General features: G+C 36.3%; 1 protein-coding gene and 1 pseudogene across 18 annotated transcripts in view; both read left to right on the top strand.

Annotated features, from left to right (window-relative positions):
- Positions 1-18198, top strand: part of Synrg (synergin gamma) — a 73009-nt gene that overhangs the window by 19634 nt on the left and 35177 nt on the right. For 6 of the 18 annotated variants that reach the window (XM_046423155.2, XM_046423157.2, XM_046423158.2 and 3 more), the window contains exons 7-14: positions 574-876; positions 1776-2009; positions 3416-3493; positions 5936-6132; positions 6897-7145; positions 10577-10710; positions 13480-13598; positions 14022-14084. In XM_046423155.2, coding sequence (XP_046279111.1) covers positions 574-876; positions 1776-2009; positions 3416-3493; positions 5936-6132; positions 6897-7145; positions 10577-10710; positions 13480-13598; positions 14022-14084 — 1377 coding nt within the window. The remainder of the gene's footprint in view (positions 1-573; positions 877-1775; positions 2010-3415; positions 3494-5935; positions 6133-6896; positions 7146-10576; positions 10711-13479; positions 13599-14021; positions 14085-18198) is intronic. The other 12 variants (XM_046423170.2, XM_046423168.2, XM_046423165.2 and 9 more) reach the window with 3 other exon arrangements.
- On the top strand, positions 7154-10570 carry LOC124078405 (glycosaminoglycan xylosylkinase-like; annotated as a pseudogene).

Raw genomic sequence — 18198 nt, forward strand, 5'->3', positions numbered from 1 at the left:
AATTTCTCATATGATCATTTTACTGAAATGTGATCTTTGCAAAGTATAGATCAGGCATGATATAAAAATTACAAGTTTGTATTGTGTGATTATTACTGAATTTCTTTCTAAATAACAAAATGTAAACATCAGAATGTTTTTGGCAGGGTATAGGTAGGTTTTTTCTGATATATGATATACATTGGTTTGAAGGAATATTATCCAGATAAATAGATCATTTGGATTTCAAAAGTATTTACCACTTTGATGTAAATTTATTAGTGGTCTTGGTTAAGCAAAAGCAATTAGTACTCACCTAATGAAAGAAGGAGATTTTGAGTTTTAATTTTTTTCCATTTTTGAACAAAATGCAAGTTAGCTATAAAACTTCCTTTTAAAAAGACAAATTGTGCATAGACATCAAAGTGTTTTGCATGTGTTGTATAGTTCCACTTGACTGTTACTACTTGTTATTTTTTATTCACCTCCACTATTCATATTTCATTGTATTCTTTTGGAATTGTACTACACCTTAATTCCTTTTTCTGTGGATTTTCATATCTGTGCATTTCATTGCCATTTTCCATTTTGCAGATTGTCCCACCTCATCTCATTCTACTAAAACTGTCTCCCCATCACCTGCCTTTCTTGATGAAGAAGAATTCAGTGACTTTATGCAGGGGCCGGTTGAAGTTCCCACATGTGGGCCTTCTTCCGCAGCCCAGCCCTTTCAGTCTTTACATCCCACCACCCCACTTGCCCAGTTGCTTACTCAGAAGGCCGGGGCACAGCCTCTCCCTCCAGGTCAGATTCCAGTGTCTTTTGCCTTACATGGTGTCCCTGGGCAAATTCCTTTTTTCTCTACTGCTTCAGCCTCACACAATGTGCAGAAAGCAGGTAACTCCTAGCAGTATTAATGAAAATATTCTTAAGCTATTCTAGGATAATTTGTTTCTGTTACCGTATAATGATACAGTGGTGTTGGCAAAGAGACATGTACACAAATCTATGAGTACTGTTGAAATTCACTAAAATAAGAGTCTTGATTTTTAGTTCTAGTGTCTTCACATGCCAGAAAAGTAATTTAAAACATTTTGCTACTAAAGTAGAAAAAGTTTAAACCACCTTAAAACTTTAAAAACAAGTTCATTTCTTAGCATTACTCTTTTGTTTGGGAAAATCATCAATATCATTGTCTTAAGATCATGAGCTTGGGAACACTCCTTTAGAAAGTGCTCTTTCTGGTTCAGTGACAGCACTGGAGGCAGAGGCTTGGGATGTTTGTTCATTTACTATCAGTTTGTCCTTAGACAAGTCTTTAAGCAGTTTGTACCTCAGTTTTTATCACCTATGAAATAAAGGGGGTAGCTACGCACTCTGTTTTGAAATGGTATAGTATTGGGAGGAATCTTGGCAAGCTTGTACTTAGTCCAGACTTTCTCATTTGACAAATAGGAAAACAGACCTGGAGATGATGCTCCCAGCTTGAGACCTTCCCAGTAGTTAGTGAAAGTGTCTATGTCTTGTAGGTTGCCAGATTTCTAAGTAGTGGCTTCTGCTACACTGTCTACCTACTATCTCAGAATTCTTGAGAATCAGATTAGATAACTATGTTTAAGTTTTCTAAAATCTCTAGTCTCTCAAGTCCCACACAAATGGGTGGCTATTGAATTATGTCTAAGTTTACTTTGTATGTGGCAGGGTTTTCCCTTTAGAATATTGGGGTGGAAAGGGATGATTGAAAAGATGAGAAATATGCAGGTCTGTACAAATAATCCTTCATGCTGTTTGTTTAGGCCCTTCCTTGGAGGAGAAGCTCCTAATATCTTGTGATATAAGTACACCTGAGCAGGAACAAATTAAATTAAATACTTCTGAAGTTGGGCACAAAGCTGTAGGCCCAGGTTCCAGTAAGAACCATACCAGTTTAACAGCCAATAACGGGGGTGCTGTAGATGGATATATAAGTGGTACCACCACTACAGAGGCAGAAAAGACTTCAGACCAAAACCTGTCAATTGACGAAAGTGGTGAGCTCACAAAGCAAGAAAATTGTTTAACCAAATGTCGCTCAGCTGCTAACACCTTAAGCATTAATCTTAAAATGAATGCTGCTTGATTTTGCCAATTAAAAGTTTGCTTAAAATATATTTAATGCAGTCCTTTCTTCAATTAACCCCTAAGTTTTTGCTCTGAATTCTTTCAACACATTGTATTATTCCTTTTCAAAAAATGATTTTGATAACCAGTTTTCTTAATCTGAATCATTCCTGTTAAAATTTCCTTTCCTTTTGTCTGACAGAAATTCTCCTTTTTTCCCTTTACAATTTCTGTTCTTCCACAAAGATCAAAGAGTTGGAACTGGAAAAGTCACCAATGAAAATATAGTTTTGTGTTACTTGAAATTATATGCATTGCTGCCTAAAAGATCTAAATTTGGAGGCTGGGGATATAACTCAGTAGTAGAGCACTTGACTAGCATGCACAATGCCTTGAGTTCTGTCCATCCCCAGTACGTGCACATACACACACACACACACACACACACAAACACAGAAATTAAAATTTCTTTCATTTAATCTTCAGAGATAAATTAGAATGTGGCAGCCCTGAAAGCAGACTTTTAGAGGATACTTTATTGAATAGTATGAATATCTCTAAATCCTATATATCTAATGCAGCAATGTTGTATTCAGGTTTTAAAAAATCAGGTTGGGCACAGTGGCATTCACCTATAATCCCAGCTACTTAGGAGGCTGAAACAGAAGGATTGCAAATTTAAGATGCACTTGAACAACTTAACAAGACCTTGTTTCAGTAAACAAGAAGGGATCCTTGGCAGGGAGCCCCTAGGTTCAATCATCAGTAATCATTAAAAAAAAAAAAAAAGTCATGTTATAAAAAGCTGCAAGTAAACTTAGGCAATTAAATTTTTACATATATGATCTTAAACTATCATCAATCATTTTTTCCTTTAAGTTATAAAAATATGAAATGGTTCAAGCCTCATGATTTAGAATATTGATTCAGTACATGTTAGCTTTTCTTTAATTTACTCTTTAGGACGCAGTTTCTGTGTAAGAGTTGGTTAGAAACCAAACACTTGCTGGACACAGTGGTGCATGCTTGTAATCCCAGTGACTTGGGAGGCTGAGACAGGAGGATTGCAAGTTTAAGACTAGCCTTAGCAACTTAGTGAGATCCTGTCTAAAAATGAAAAGGGCTGGGGCTATTCAGCTCAGCGATAGAGTGCCCCTGGGTTCCATCCCCAGTACAAAAAAGAAAAGAAAAAACAAAAGAAACCAAATACTTCAGTTGTATTGGTGACTTTTTTCTAGTGTCTCCAGACAGTGTTCTTTATAAAAAGTCATCACTCAATGTCATTTTCCCACCTTCTCATGGACCATTATATACATTAATGTTCCTTATTTTCTAGGTGTGGGAGTGTTTCCTTCACAGGATCCTGTTCAGCCCAGAATGCCTCCTTGGATTTACAATGAGAGTTTGGTCCCAGGTAAAAAAGCCTCTTTACCATCTGAATATTTTGCTTTAAATATCATAGATGTAGTTGTAAGTATTTGCAAAATATGCAGAAGGAGTTGTCACTTTTCTCTTTTTTTTTCCAGAAAGAGTATAGAAAATTCAGTAGATCAAGTGTTTCAGACTGATAGAGTAATTATATAAATGAAAGAGAAATATTTTGCTTTTTAATATTTTATTGACTATAATATACTTTTATTTCTAAAATCTTTCTTTAGTTATCTTTCAAAGACATTGTCAAATATTTATTTCAGAGGTTATCAATAACTTACCAAGAACTATACGAATATGTTTAATGTCATATTCTGAATTCTCAGTGATTAGGTAATATTTTTAAATATTCTTTGTTATGTGATACTATATGAAGTAAAAGACCAGGTGGCATCTCTTTTATATTGCTGTTTACTTTTTCCTTTTTGTGTATTATTACTGCTTAGCATTAAAAAAAAAAAAAAAAAAAGGCCTACTAAAGTACATGTTGTAGTAGTACTCAATTGAAATAAGGAAATGGTCATTTTTAGCCATGACTGATATGCATAAATTAATGACTATTACAGCAGCATATGTTAATCCTAATATACTGTAACTTGTGAATTTACTTTATTTTTCCAACACCTTGAAAGCTAAAGGTAGCTTTCATTAGATCTTAAGTTTTCTGGGTTGGCTAAAGTTGTTCTTCATTTGATTAAATAAAATCATGCAAGAGTTCTGTAGCTGAACTTCTTTTTGCAAGAAATTTGGTAATGTCTATATTACAATGACATAATCAAAAATTAAAAGGTTAATTATTTTAAAAATGGGGTCTCAATTTTACATAAAAATAATAAGTTTTCTTTCAACTATCCATTTTGTGTCTTTTTCTCTTCCTCTTTCTTTAAGCCTTCCCCCCAAAAAGCAATGAGATTTTGAATATTTTTTAGTTTTATCCACTTTCTGCCAGCTTATTTCTTTTTTCCTCCTCCTTCCAAACATATACACATACTTTCTTAGTTAAAATGTGTTGTTTGTTTTTTTTAAATTTTAGTTGTAGATGATACCTTAATTTTGTTTATTTTTTTACGTGGTGCTGAGGATCGAACCCAGTGTCTCACACATGCTAGGCAAGTACTATGCCACTGAGCCACAACCCCAGCCCCAAAATATGTGGTTTTATTGCCAATCTACTAACTTGTAATCCATATCCATTTTTCGAAAAAAAAATTTTTGTTGTTGTTGTAGATGGACAGCATGCCTTTCTTTTATTTGTATATTTTTATGTGGTGCTGAGTATCAAACCCAGTGCAAAATATGCAAGGCAAGCTCTCTTCCACTATAGTCCCAGCCCCCCATATTCATATTTATGATCCTAGGTGTAAAGTTTTTGTTTTAAACATTTTTCTCTGCCTCTCTTAGCCCTACTGACTTTCATTTCCATCAATTCCTCTAACTAGGCCTGCCAGATTTAACATACAACATACAGGATGCCTGGTTAAATTTGAATTTCAGATATACAGCAAATAATTGTTTAGTGTTAGTATGTCCCATGTAATATTGCCTTTTTTTTTTTTTTTTTTTTTTTTGATACTGGGGATCCAACCCCAGGCTGCTAACCACTGAGCCCTTATTTCTTTTTTATTTTGAGACAGAATCTTACTAAGTAGCTTAGGGCCTTGCTAAGTTGCTGTAAGTTTCTGAGGCTGGCCTCAAACTTGCAATCCTCCTACCTCGGTCTCTGAAGTCACTGGGATTATAGGTGTGTACCACCACACCTGGCCAGTGTTGGTATTCTTTATCCTTGATTGGTCACCCTATCTCTAAAGGCCTTTTCTACTTTGTCCTTTGAAAAACCCATGTGATTGTGAAAAACTCATCAGCAGTTTGTCCCTTTTTTCAAACACTGGTTCTGTTTTATCACTTTAACTACAACTGGATTTTTCCTTGAAGGCTGTATTTCCAGAGCATCTTCTCCAGTGGTGTTTCTTTCATAGCCTCTGATTCACTGGGCCAGGAGAAAGGTGGTGTTGGTGTTATTCTTTTTTCCAATTGCTATGTTTAAACTGTTTCCACCAGCATCACTTACAGATTCTTCTTTTTTAAAGTCCAAAGCATCTGCTTATAGCACATTCATCTTTGTATGTTGTTTTTATCCAGAAAAATACAAAAACATCGTTACAGTCTTCTACTAAATTATGAGATGTTTTGTTACCTTTAGCCCTAAATTTTTAGCATTAGGACCAAGCCTCATTTCTCTGAGCTCCATACCCTAGTTGTTAGATAGTCCCACTTGAATTTCTTGATAGCTATTCAGACCCTGATGTGGCTTCAATTCTATTAAAACAGTTTGATTTAAGATTATTATTGTACACCAACAATGACAAAAAAAGGATTGACCACTTACAATATGTTTACATTTATAATCTGTTTTTTCCTCTACTAGATGCCTATAAGAAAATTTTAGAAACCACAATGACTCCAACTGGAATAGATACTGCTAAACTTTATCCCATTCTGATATCATCTGGACTTCCCAGGGAAACTCTTGGACAGATATGGGCCTTAGCTAATCGAACTACACCTGGCAAACTTACTAAAGAAGAACTTTATACTGTTCTCGCCATGATAGCAGTAACACAGGTAGGTGATGTTTCTTAAGATAGCTCAAATAAACTTGTAAATATAAATTGAAAGAATATTAATCCTTTTTAACTGTCTTTGTAGAACTCCTTGTACACCAAAATGTAGATCACTTTTAATGTACAGTACTTCAAAAATGTTCAGTTCATGTGGTGCACATATTAGCATAATCTTTTGTTTAAGGACTATGTAATGTATGAATATTCTCTGGCCTCACTCTATTCCTTTTAAACTTGAAAGTTGGTAATAGGTGGACAAATTACTCTCTCTGTCCTTCAAAGTCTTTTTACAAAATTCCTTTGGTACAGATAAAGTAGTCTAAGTCTGGTAACAGTTTTTCTTATAAAATCATTTTAAATTATTTGATGATAGCAAATTAACTGAACTTGTCAGAAAGGGAAAATATTGGAATTGATGGGTGTTAGCCACTTTTTTGCTGAATATTAGGTTTACATTGCCCTTGTTACTTATTTTCTTGTATCAAATTCATGAGTTTTGGGAATCAGAAAAAGAGAGTGAAAACAATATGAAGACTTCAGGGTTTTTTTTTTGTTGTTGTTGTTGTTGTAGATGAACACAATATTTATTTTTATGTGGTGCTGAGGATCAAACCAGTGCCTCACACTTGCTAGGCAAGTGATCTACTACTGAGCCACAACCCCAGCCCAAGACTTCAGGTTTTACCTTTAGGTCTCTCTTTACCATATATAAATTGTGGTTTGTAATCCCCTAAAATGTGTCCCTTTTCCTCCTGTTCCATATAGAGGGGTGTTCCTGCCCTGAGTCCTGATACTTTAAATCAGTTCCCAGCTGCTCCTATTCCAACTTTAAGTGGTTTTCCTATGACACTGCCTACCCCGGTGAGTCAACCAGCTGTGCTACCTGCAGGCCCTGCTGGCTCCATGCCCCTCAGCCTTGGACAGCCAGTCATGGGTATTAACCTTGTTGGACCAGTGGGTGGAGCTGCAGCCCCGGCTCCTAGTAGCTTCATGCCAACTTACTCAGCAAATCAGGTAAGTGAAGAAGCTGTGTATTCCAAATAATCACAGAAAGTGCATCTAGACAGGTTTTAACTTTTCATTATTTAAAACCACGAGGAAATTTATTAAGCATTAAGATGTTTGAGTTTTGTTTTGCTTGTTCACTTTTTTTTTTTAATTTTTTTTATTGTTGAGGTCTGTTTTTATATGTGCTGCTGAGAGTCGAACCCAGTGCCTCACACATGCTAGATAAGCACTCTACCACTGAGCCACAACCCCAGCCCTTGTTCACTTGTTTTTGGTACAGGGGATCGAACCTGGGGTGCTTTACCACTGGGCTACATCTCTAGTCCTTTTTATTTTGAGACATTGTCTTGCTAAGTTACTGAAAGTCTCATTAAGTTACTGACACTGGCCTTGAACTTGAGATCCTCCTGTCAAGTCACTGATATTACAAGGGTTTTTTGAGTTATGAGTAAAGGGATATTTGTTATAATATTGTTAGAATAAAACAATAGAAAAGTTGACTGTCCAAGGAGCCACAGTGCTGGCGGCGGCTGTGGGCAGTGAGAGCTGCGTGTGCTGCCCCTCCCCGACGGGGACAGCCAGGCCACACTGCACGCACTTCACTGCACTTCACCGCACGGCCGTGCGGGCGACCATGGAGTGAGCGTAGGGCTTGACGGGAATTGACAGGAGGCACTCCAGTGAAGAAATGGACTAGTGTGTGTAATCATGGAATCTCCTTGCTGACCATCACCACCTGCTCTCCTTAATAAGTGAGAGAGTGGGTTAGGGGAGGAAGAAAAGGGTCACCATGAAACTTAAGCAGCGAGTCATGCTCTTAGCAATACTCCTTGTCATCTTTATCTTCACCAAAGTTTTCCTGATAGACAACTTAGATACATCAGCTGCCAACCAGGAGGACCAGAGGGCTTTTCACCGAATGATGGCTTGCGGGTGGAGCTGGCACCCAAGCTGGACCACACCTTGGAGTCACCAGGGAGATTGCAGCCCAGGGGGTGGTACCCTGAAAAGTGTTCCCTGAAGAGACACCAGAGCTGGGAGCAATCATGCATGCCATGGCCACCAAGAAAATCATTAAAGCCGATGTAGGTTATAAAGGGACAGAGCTGAAAGCCTTACTGATACTTGAAGGAGGACAGAAAGTTGTCTTCAAACCTAAGCGGTGTAGGCGAGACTATGTGGTGGAAGGGGAGCCATATGCTGGTTATGATAGACACAATGCAGAGGTAGCAGCCTTTCATTTAGACAGGATTCGGGGTTTCTGCCAAGCCTCCTTGGTGGTTGGCAGTTTGTTAATCTACGGACAGAGATCAAGCCTGTTGCTATGGAGCAGCTGTTGAGCACCTTCCTAGCTGTAGGAAACAATACTTGTTTCTATGGGAAATGCTACTACTGCCGAGAAACAGAGCCAGTTTGTGAAGATGGAGACACAATGGAGGGATCTGTCACACTTTGGCTTCCAGATGTGTGGCCTCTGCAGAAACACTGACACTCCTGGAGCAGGACTTACCAAGAAGGCAAATTGGCCAGGTGGGAGTATGATGAGAGCTACTGTGTTACTGTGAAGAAAACATCCCCATATGACTCAGACCCACGCCTCTTGGACATCATTGACACCTCTGTCTTTGATTACCTGATTGGCAATGCCAATCACTATGAGAGCTTTCAAGATGGTGAAGTCACTAGTATGCTTATCCTTCTTGATAATGCCAGAAGCTCTAGGAACCCCTTGCTGGATGAGAGAAATATCCTCACCCCTTTCTATCAGTGCTGCGTCATTAGGGTTTCTACCTACCAACAGACTGAACTACCTAAAGAATGGAGTGCTAAAGTCTGCCTTAAAATCTGCCATGGCCCATGATCCCGTCTCCGCCATGCTCTCTGATCCTCACCTGGACGCTGTGGACCAGTGGCTCCTGAATGTACTAGCCACCGTGAAGCAGTGCACTGACCAGTTTGGGATGGACACTGTGCTGGTAGAAGACAGGATGCCTCTGTCTCACTTATAACTTTCAACAGAAAATAAGTGAAACTTATTTTTTCAAAGATAGAGAAACAGCACAATCAATTCCAAATGGTATGAGATGGCTTTGGAAGTGGCCAGCAGCAGGTTCTGGTGGTAGAGGACAGGGTAGCCTTCAGTGTCTTTGTTGTTTGCTGTAGTGGAAGCTAAAGCAAAGACCACAAGTGTTAAGAGCTTGGATGATCCTGCAGAAACACCTTCCAGCGTCCTCGGCAGTTGCTCATTTCTAGCAATGGTCATCAGCATTGGTCAGTCTGTGTTCTCATACCAAAGGACAAACAGGTGTGACATTTGGATAAGTGAATGCTGGGATTGCTTCCAGAGTGTGTGTTTTGAGGTGAACTTTGCAGTCCTTTTTCCACACCTGTGAATTTTGTGGAAATACTATACGATCTCTTGTATCTTTTTTACCAAGACTAGTCTAATTTGAAAGCTTACTGCCTCAAGTTAAATATTATTTAAAAATAAATGAAAGATATGCATGGAAGGTTGTCTGTGTTATATAATTACTTTTTTTTAAAAAAAAGTATAGAACCATATAAGCCTATTGTTCTATAAAATAAAAGGACTTCTAACAGTACTTTTTACTGGAATGTATGCTGAGGATCCAGTGTTTACAGTTTACTTTATAAATTTATGTGACGGGTTATGCCATATTTGCATCACTATTATAATTTAAAATATGCATAAAATGTATTTTAAAGATGACAGCCTCTCAGTAACCCAAATAAGTTTGATTAGGCTATTTTTTTTTTATTTTTTTAGATGTTGATGGACCTTTATTTTATTCACTTATTTATATGTGGTTCTGAGAATCAAATCCAGTGCCTCTCACATGCCAGTCAAGTGCTTCACCACTGAGCCACAACCCCAGCCCCATGATTAGGCTTTTTAAAAAAATGTATAGATTAGCTTTTTTGGTCAATCTTCTACCATTTATACTAGAAAGTATCTAAAAATACAAAATAGGATTCCTGCCTTAAGCACTTGAGTTGATGTTATATCTAAAATGTATTCTACTGAGCTAGAGGTATAGTTCATTGGTAGAGTGCTTTGCCTAACATGTGATCCCTAACACCACAAACACACACACAAAGTGCTCTTCTAAAATTAGGTAGTTATAAATACAGAAAATTTTTTTTGATTTTTTAAAGTTGGTGCATTATAATTATAAATAATAGTGGAATTCATTATAACATGTCCATACATGCACATAACAAGATTTTTTTCAATTCCATTTTTGAGTACTTCTCCTGCCCCCTCTCTCCCTAATCCCCTTTCTCTGCTCTACTGGTCTTCTTTCTATAAATTGGGAAATTTAAATCACATTTTTTGAGGTTGACAATTGGAGATTTGTTGTTTACTTATTTTATCAATGTGATGCTTTCTATTTAAATGTCCTTTCTAAATCTAGGTGGGAAAGCCAGAAGAAGATGACTTCCAGGATTTTCAAGATGCTTCTAAGTCAGGATCCCTTGATGACTCATTCACTGATTTCCAAGAGGTACCTACTTCTTCAAAACCAAGCAATTCCCAACATGGAAACAGGTAAAAAGGAGCTGAATATATTTAACATTGTATTTCATCATTAAAGAGGCATCCACAATAGCAAGCCTAAGTAAGAACAGCTAAGGTGACTTGCTCTAATACTTTACTTGATTATTCCTTCTTTATTCATACTTTTACTCTTTGAACTTCACTGCTCTTTGTCCACCTTAAACTTTAGCAACCACTTTGGCAGTATTTTTACATAGGAAATGGACATTATTTGTCTTAAAAAATGTAAAAAGTCATTAAAGTGTTAGAAGTAGACTGGGATAGAAAATGTTAATCAGTCAGAAAATGTTCTTAGTTAAGAGCAGCCCCAGTTATGGGAAGCCTTATGATTCATAGAGCATCTTAGGAATAAGAAGTGGCAGAATGAGGGCTGGGGTTGTAGCTCAGTTCAGTGGTAGAGCACTTGCAATAAAGGTATTGTGTTCATCTACAACTTAAAAAAAAAAAAAAAAAAGTGGCACAGTGAGAGGGATTTTCAGCTGCTGTATGATATCCCTTCACCTGTGGCGATAATCCTGGTGTGAGATTATGAGAGATACCCTAGAGCTTAGAGTTAGACACTGAACAGTTTCTACCTGAGGACCTGGTTCAACTCCATGTTGAACTGGATATCAGAGTCAGAGGAGAGAGAGCAGTTGAGCCTTCTCCTAAGACAAGACTTTTGGAAGACAACTGACCATTCAGAACATACTGTGTGCCAGGCACTAGAGGGCCTAGAATAATCAACAAAGCAGACACGGGGCATTGATGATAGAAAAATTCAAAAAGATTAAGGTCTGGGGTTCATCAGTTTGTTTTATTTTGTAGAAATCAAAACATTTCTTTTAGATGTTTGTATTTAGTAGCGTGAGCAACTAAGTGAAGCTATGTACCACAACCAGGTAGAGTGATTACACAACAAATGGATTCACTAAAGAAAAAGCAAAACAGGTTTTTCAGGGCCAAATTTTTAGCTTTACCATCCAATGGAATGCAGGTTCTTAAATTTTAAAACAATGTGCCTCTCTCACTTGAATACTTTCATTAGAGTTAAAGAGTAGAAGGGGGCTGGGGTTGTGGCTCAGTGGTAAAGTGCTAGCCTAGCACATGTGAAGCACTGGGGTGATCCTCAGCATCGCATAAAAATAAGTAAGTAAAATAAAGGTATTGTGTCCAACTATAACAAAAACAATATTTAAAAAGAAAGAACTGTTTTCATGTTTAAGACAGATAATAACTACTATATATAACTGGCATAAACATGCTCATGGTGATTAGTCTTTTTAATAACTTCAGAGAAAGAACCGAAATGAAACATTCATTTGCAGCATGCACAAAATTATAGTCTGAGTCAAACCCTTCTTGGCTAGAATTTTATTTTGTTGATTTCAATCAGCAGTACTTCATTACCCTGATGATCCTCTTTTTTTCCAATTATGTGGATATAGTTTTAAAATATATTCAATTAAATATCACAATTAGTAGAAAGATTTTACTGATGAGCTTTAAATGACCATAGCTAAAATTGGAGGATCATGAAAAACAAATAGATCATCCAACTTTGTGGGTTTTTTTTTTAGACACTAATTACTTTTATTCCTATGTAACATTCTGTGCAGTGAGCTGTAGTTTAATTACTTATGAAACTTAAAAATCCACCTAAAGTATAGATGATAGCCCATTATATTTTTCAAGATCAGATATGTAGCAGCTGTTTGGTAGTGATGTGAAATTTTAATATTTGATGGCACTAAGTCCTAAAGCACTGTGGACCCCTATTAGCATGCATGAGCAAAAGCCTGGTTTTTACCTTGCTTGTAGGCCACTGATAAGAAGATTTAAATGACTGTGGAAAGATTTTTGCCCTAGGGCAAAGAATTCAATAGAAATCCATTTATATACCTTGCATGTGTGGTATTGAATGACACAAACTGGTGGTGGAATGTAGTCATTCATATGTAAAGGTTGTTCTTCCAGGGAGCTGCCCGAGTCTGATAAGGGGGGAAAAAAGCAGTGCTTTTATAGTATATGTTTAAGCCTTCCAAGAATTACCCACCCAGATACTACTCATTACATTATTTTTCCAGCCAGGGAAAAATACGACCACAGGCAGAAGTATCTTTATCTAATTTTGAAGTGATTGTTGTTTTGCCACAAAGATAGCTTCTGGAACTGCTGATGTGATCCTTGTAAAAATGCAAATTGTATTAACTCTGCTGCTGCTTATCAGATATATGAACTTCTGCCAGAAAGCAGTGCAGTATGATCAAAAGAAGAACAATTTATATGTTGGCTTAAACAACATTTCATAAATAGATTTATATCTTAACTATTCCACCTCTGCACTCTGAATCTCTTTTAGAGAATAATTTATATTGAGCTTAACAGAATTTATTTTAAGATATTGGGTATACTTATTTTGAGCAGTTGACTTTCATAGATTTATGGACCTTAAGTAAACATTGTGGAAGATGGCTATTCTTTAATAATCTATTTCCCTTGCCATTCAAATCATTATTATGCTTTAAAGAGATGCTTAGATGTTCAATGTAGATTTGACCCCTCTTCAGTTAATCAAGAAAAATTGTGGTTTTTTTTTTTCAAGAAAAACATTATTTTTAGTCATTTGTGGTATGTATATATAGTTTCTGGCTTTTAAAGCAGAGAGCCATGAGTTGTAACTAGGTAATTTGCTTGCCATTTTAATTCTAAGCTCCTATTTGATAACAAGGGAAGGATTGAATGTTCTGGTCATTAAGACATTTTCTTTTTTCCTTTTAGTACTCCATCTCTGTTGATGCCAGTACCTGGAACTAAAACAATGGCTTCAACGGATAAATATGCAGTATTTAAAGGAATTGCTGCTGACAAGTCCTCTGAAAATACTGTTCCATTTGGAGGTAAAAATAGTTTGTAAATTCATGAATCTTTGAATGTAACTTTTAAATTATATGAATCTTTAAATGGTGACCTTTTATGTTAAACATATAAAATGTGGGTTATGATGTGGCTCAGTGGTAGAGTGCTTGCCTAGCTTGCCTAGCATGTATAAGCCCCTGGGTCCTATCTACAACACCGAAAAAATACACACACAAACCCACACACGTATGTATGCGTACGTATATATTTATAATGTACGATACAAGCATTTTACATATGCGTAAACATACATGTATGGATACAAATGTGTGTGTATATATACACATATGTAAAATGCTTGCATCACATGTTAAGTATATTTGGTTAACCCAATCTGCCTTATTTCCTTGAGATGTAATCTCAAGTTTTCTTTCCATAATTGAGCTACTGTCTTTCTATTATAGAGCCTGGTGATAAGTATAGTGCTTTCAGAGAACTGGAACAGACATCAGAGAGTAAATCTTTAGGTAAGTTTTTGAATCCCTAAAGGATATATTGTTTCTATTGTTGATGAAGAGAATTTTGATGTTTCTTTCAGTAACATTTCTCACTTCTGAACATTATTGTATGTATGTTTTGGAGGAAAAAAAAAAACTGGCTAGGTAGAACAATATGGTGTAGTAGTGATTTTGGGGATAGATATTTAAGCTAGAAATATTTTAATTCAGAAACCTTCAATGACTATCTACCACGTTTAATAAATGTTTTGATAGAGTATGGGTAAGGAATTATCTTGTGAAAGAGGGACATTCCTTTCAATGTTGTGGTTTTGAAAATTAAAGGTGGACACAGTGGTGCATACCTGTAATCCCAGCAGCTTAGGAAGCTGAGGCAGGAAAGTCATATGAGTTCAAAGCCAGCCTCAGCAACTTAGCAAAGCCCTAAGCAACTCAGCAAGACCCTATCTCTAAATAAAATAAAGGTATTTGTCCATCCACAACTAAAAAATATTTTTTTAAAAAAGGGGGAGGTAGGGTAAGGATGTGACTCAGTGATTAAGTGCCCCTGGGAAAAAAAAGATTAAAAAAAAAAAATTAAAAGAGGCAAATGTGGTTCAGTTATTGGGAATTCTTTTCTAAAATTAAGAGCAAAGCTCAAATCACTGCTCTTTCATCTGAAGACAGTATATTCTCTTTCACTGGAAGTCTGCAAGCCAAGTTGGAATCCTGTCTCAAAAGGTCAGCTGTGACCACTTTAGTTTATGGTTATGTTCGAGAAGACTTGAACTGTTCAAAGTGCATGTGGACTGTGCAAAAGGTATCCACCAGTCTTTTACTTTTCAAGGTTTTTTCCCTGTTACTTTTGTAGTACCTGGCACTGTACGTATGTGTGCACACCCATGTGTGTACATTAATTTCTAAATCATCATCTGGAAAGAAAACATTCTAGAATAACTTTATTAAAAACAGCTCTGAAGTTAAGCTCAGTGGTGTACCTCTGACTTGGGAGGCTGAGGCAGGATTGCAATTTTGAGGCCTGCCTCAGCAGCTTAGTGAGGCCCTCAGCAACTTAGTAAAACCCTGTCTCATAATAAAAGATAAAAAGGGCTGGGATATATCTTAGTGGTAAAAATACCCCTGAGTTCAATCCCCAATACCCGCCCCCCCAAAAAAAAACCAAAAACCTGTGATAAAGCAGTCACTATTATATATCATAAAGTAGATACAAGATATTTTACATTCACAGAGGTGTGATATAGTGCATCTATAATGCAAGAGGATATAATTAGAAGGCATTGAGACTTAATCTACTTTTCTCACAGAGGGCCCAAAGTATGGTATGTCAGCTTTGCTAAAGAAATGTCTCTTAAGATTTCTTTTCATAGTAGCACAGTTCTAAGTACTTACTACTCTTCAAGAACATGAGCTAAAAATCATTTAAGATTTTTATTGGGTTCATATAAAGAGGACCAAGTGCAGGTAAGCAAGGCTCGGCGTAACTACTGTTTGCTAAATCTGCCATGTTCGAATGGTGAGAGCTCCGTGGAAGAAAGGGGAGCATTTCTAGCATCTGAGGCCACAATCAGAACACAGCATCATTTCAAACAGAAGCAGTAGCTGAACAGTGCCCAATGGCTATTTCTATGGATGCTAACATCAATATTTAATTATTCTGGGCTGGTGATGTAGCTCAGTATTAGAGCACTTGTCTGGCATGCATGAGGCCCTGTGTTCCATCCCCAACACTGCAAAAAATCAAATATAACAATAAAATTTAGTTGTCCTCTCACTCATAAAGGAAGAAGGGGAGGTCAGTTACTGTCCTTGGCTTGTGTTTGACTCAGTCATCACTACTCAAAATTTTCAAAGTTGGCTATGAATTAATGAGAAAGATGAGAGAAGAGGTTATATGCATGTGTCTTTACTATCTCTGATAGAAAGGCTTAAAAAAGAGTAAAAAGAGAATATAGAATGATCATTTGAGAACCACATGTAAAAACTGAAAGCTAATATTTGTGGCTAAATCCTGTGATATACATGATGTATATGTAGAGTTTAGGTAATCTATAGGTCAAATTGTGTCCTCTACAATTTAACTGTGTATGTTATGGAATATATATGCTCTAATGAGGCATATATATTTCCTTTTAGAAACAGTACCATATTCTACCTTTATATACTAAATGCTCAAACTTGGGACATCCTTCATCAATTACTTATTTCCACCCTTCTGTTTGGGATGGGAAGATTTTATAGCAGTAAGGTAGATACGGTACATGCTCTACTGTTTGAACATCTCTAAAAGGGGAAAGCCAGCCAGGCACAATGGCACATGCCTGTTATCCCAGGGACTTGGGAGGCAGAGACAGGAGAACCACAAGTTCAAGGCCCGCCTCAGCAATTTAGTGAGACTCTATCGCAATAGAAAATGAAAAGGACTGAGAATGAAGCCCAGTAGTAAAGTATCCCTGGGTTCAATCCCCAGTACATACAAAAAGTTAAAGCCACTTCTTAGAAGAATATCCAATCCCTTATAGCTCCTAGGTTCCAGAGGTATTTCCTTGTGTTTGTCCAAGCATTTAGGGTGTAACAACTATTTCTTCCTTAGTGTCTGTATTAGGTACTAGGAGTATAAAGATGAACCCTAGAGGAACTTTTGACATGTTTCATTTACTCCTAGCAGTGCTTTCTTCAGCTCTTGAGCCAAGGCAAGTTTGGATTAAAGACCACTGATTTAAAACATCTAGGTTCTTTGGGTAATTTGGTGTTAATGATCATGATATATATGTTATTCCTTTTAAAGACAATAGGGAAATACAGCGGTGCCACCAAAATGTAAGCAGAACCTTAGTCCTGCTTTTTCAGACCTTAACAAAGTCCCAAATTGTTGTCATTTTTGTTTGCTTGCTATCTTTTTTTATATAGTTATATGGGTTAACTTCAACAAAGTATATTAGTGTCTTGGAATTTATAAAGAATCTTAGAGAATTACATTAGAATTGTGAATTTCTTATGTTAATAAATGACGGTTTTGTATTTCCTTATTTCTACCTGTGCAATTAGAGCCATGAATTGATATAGATGAAGAAAATGTCCTGTATATAGAAGGGACACTTCTTATTGAAGTTTTAACAAAAGTGTTCTTTTTTGAGATTTTTAGGGCCCTAAAGTAACAAATTAGAGAGGAAAACTTAATTCACAAGTTAACCCAAAAGCTACCTACAGAATAATGTTCAGTGTGCCATTTAATATGCAAACTCCAAATATTGCAATTAATTTATTTGCCAGAAAATTTTCCTTTGTTTTGAATTTATAAATCCACCCATTTTTATTTTCTTTTAACCTTCACCCGGCTTCCATTTCTGATGGAAAAGTTTACAATTCATCAGTAAGTTTAGTTTGTTGTGGTGATTTCTTTATAAAAATAACCAAGCAAAACTTGTCAATTTCACAAATAATCAGAGCAACACATCAAAAATTTAAGCTGTGAGAAAATTGGTGGTCATTACCTTTTCTTTTATAGAAATAACACAAATATAATCAGTGATATGCTTGTCTAAAATTCTGAGGTGATTTTTGTAAGTTTTATCTGTGTCTCCTGTCAATTTGTGAAATTGACTTGAGTTTTATTAATGGTATGTCTTAAAAAAATTACAGAAAATCTGAATGGTGTTCCTGTTTCTAAAATTTTCCTAATATTAAACAGATTTGTGTTGATGAATTTCGCTAGTAAGTTGAATAACATGTTAGAAGGAAAAATCAGCTTCTATTATTTTCATTTGATATATCAAAGTATATATTGTGTTAAGAATATATTTAAAGCCTACATTTTATATGCCAATTTTAAGAATTGGGTTTGGTTTTTAAAATATTTTACAGTTCATATGCTTCTGTGTCTCGGTTTTGGGGGAAAAATAGGATATTTAAAAATTAGGTAAGGAAATTAAAGTTTGTTATTTTAATTTGTAAACCTCCAGAAATGACAGTAAAAATACTGGTTGGAATTTCTATATTCATATTTAGCTTATCTCTGATTTTCATTACCTGGTGTTTCCTAGTGGATTTTATGGTAGACCTTGAGGTGCTTTTAGAAAACTGAGATCATCTGTATCCTAACATCATACCTGTGAATGATAACATT

Source organism: Marmota monax, unplaced genomic scaffold (assembly GCF_021218885.2).
Source record: "Marmota monax isolate L192 unplaced genomic scaffold, Marmota_monax_Labrador192_F-V1.1 WCK01_AAM20220418_F8-fsc00171, whole genome shotgun sequence".
In the NCBI taxonomy this organism is placed as follows: domain Eukaryota; kingdom Metazoa; phylum Chordata; class Mammalia; order Rodentia; family Sciuridae; genus Marmota; species Marmota monax.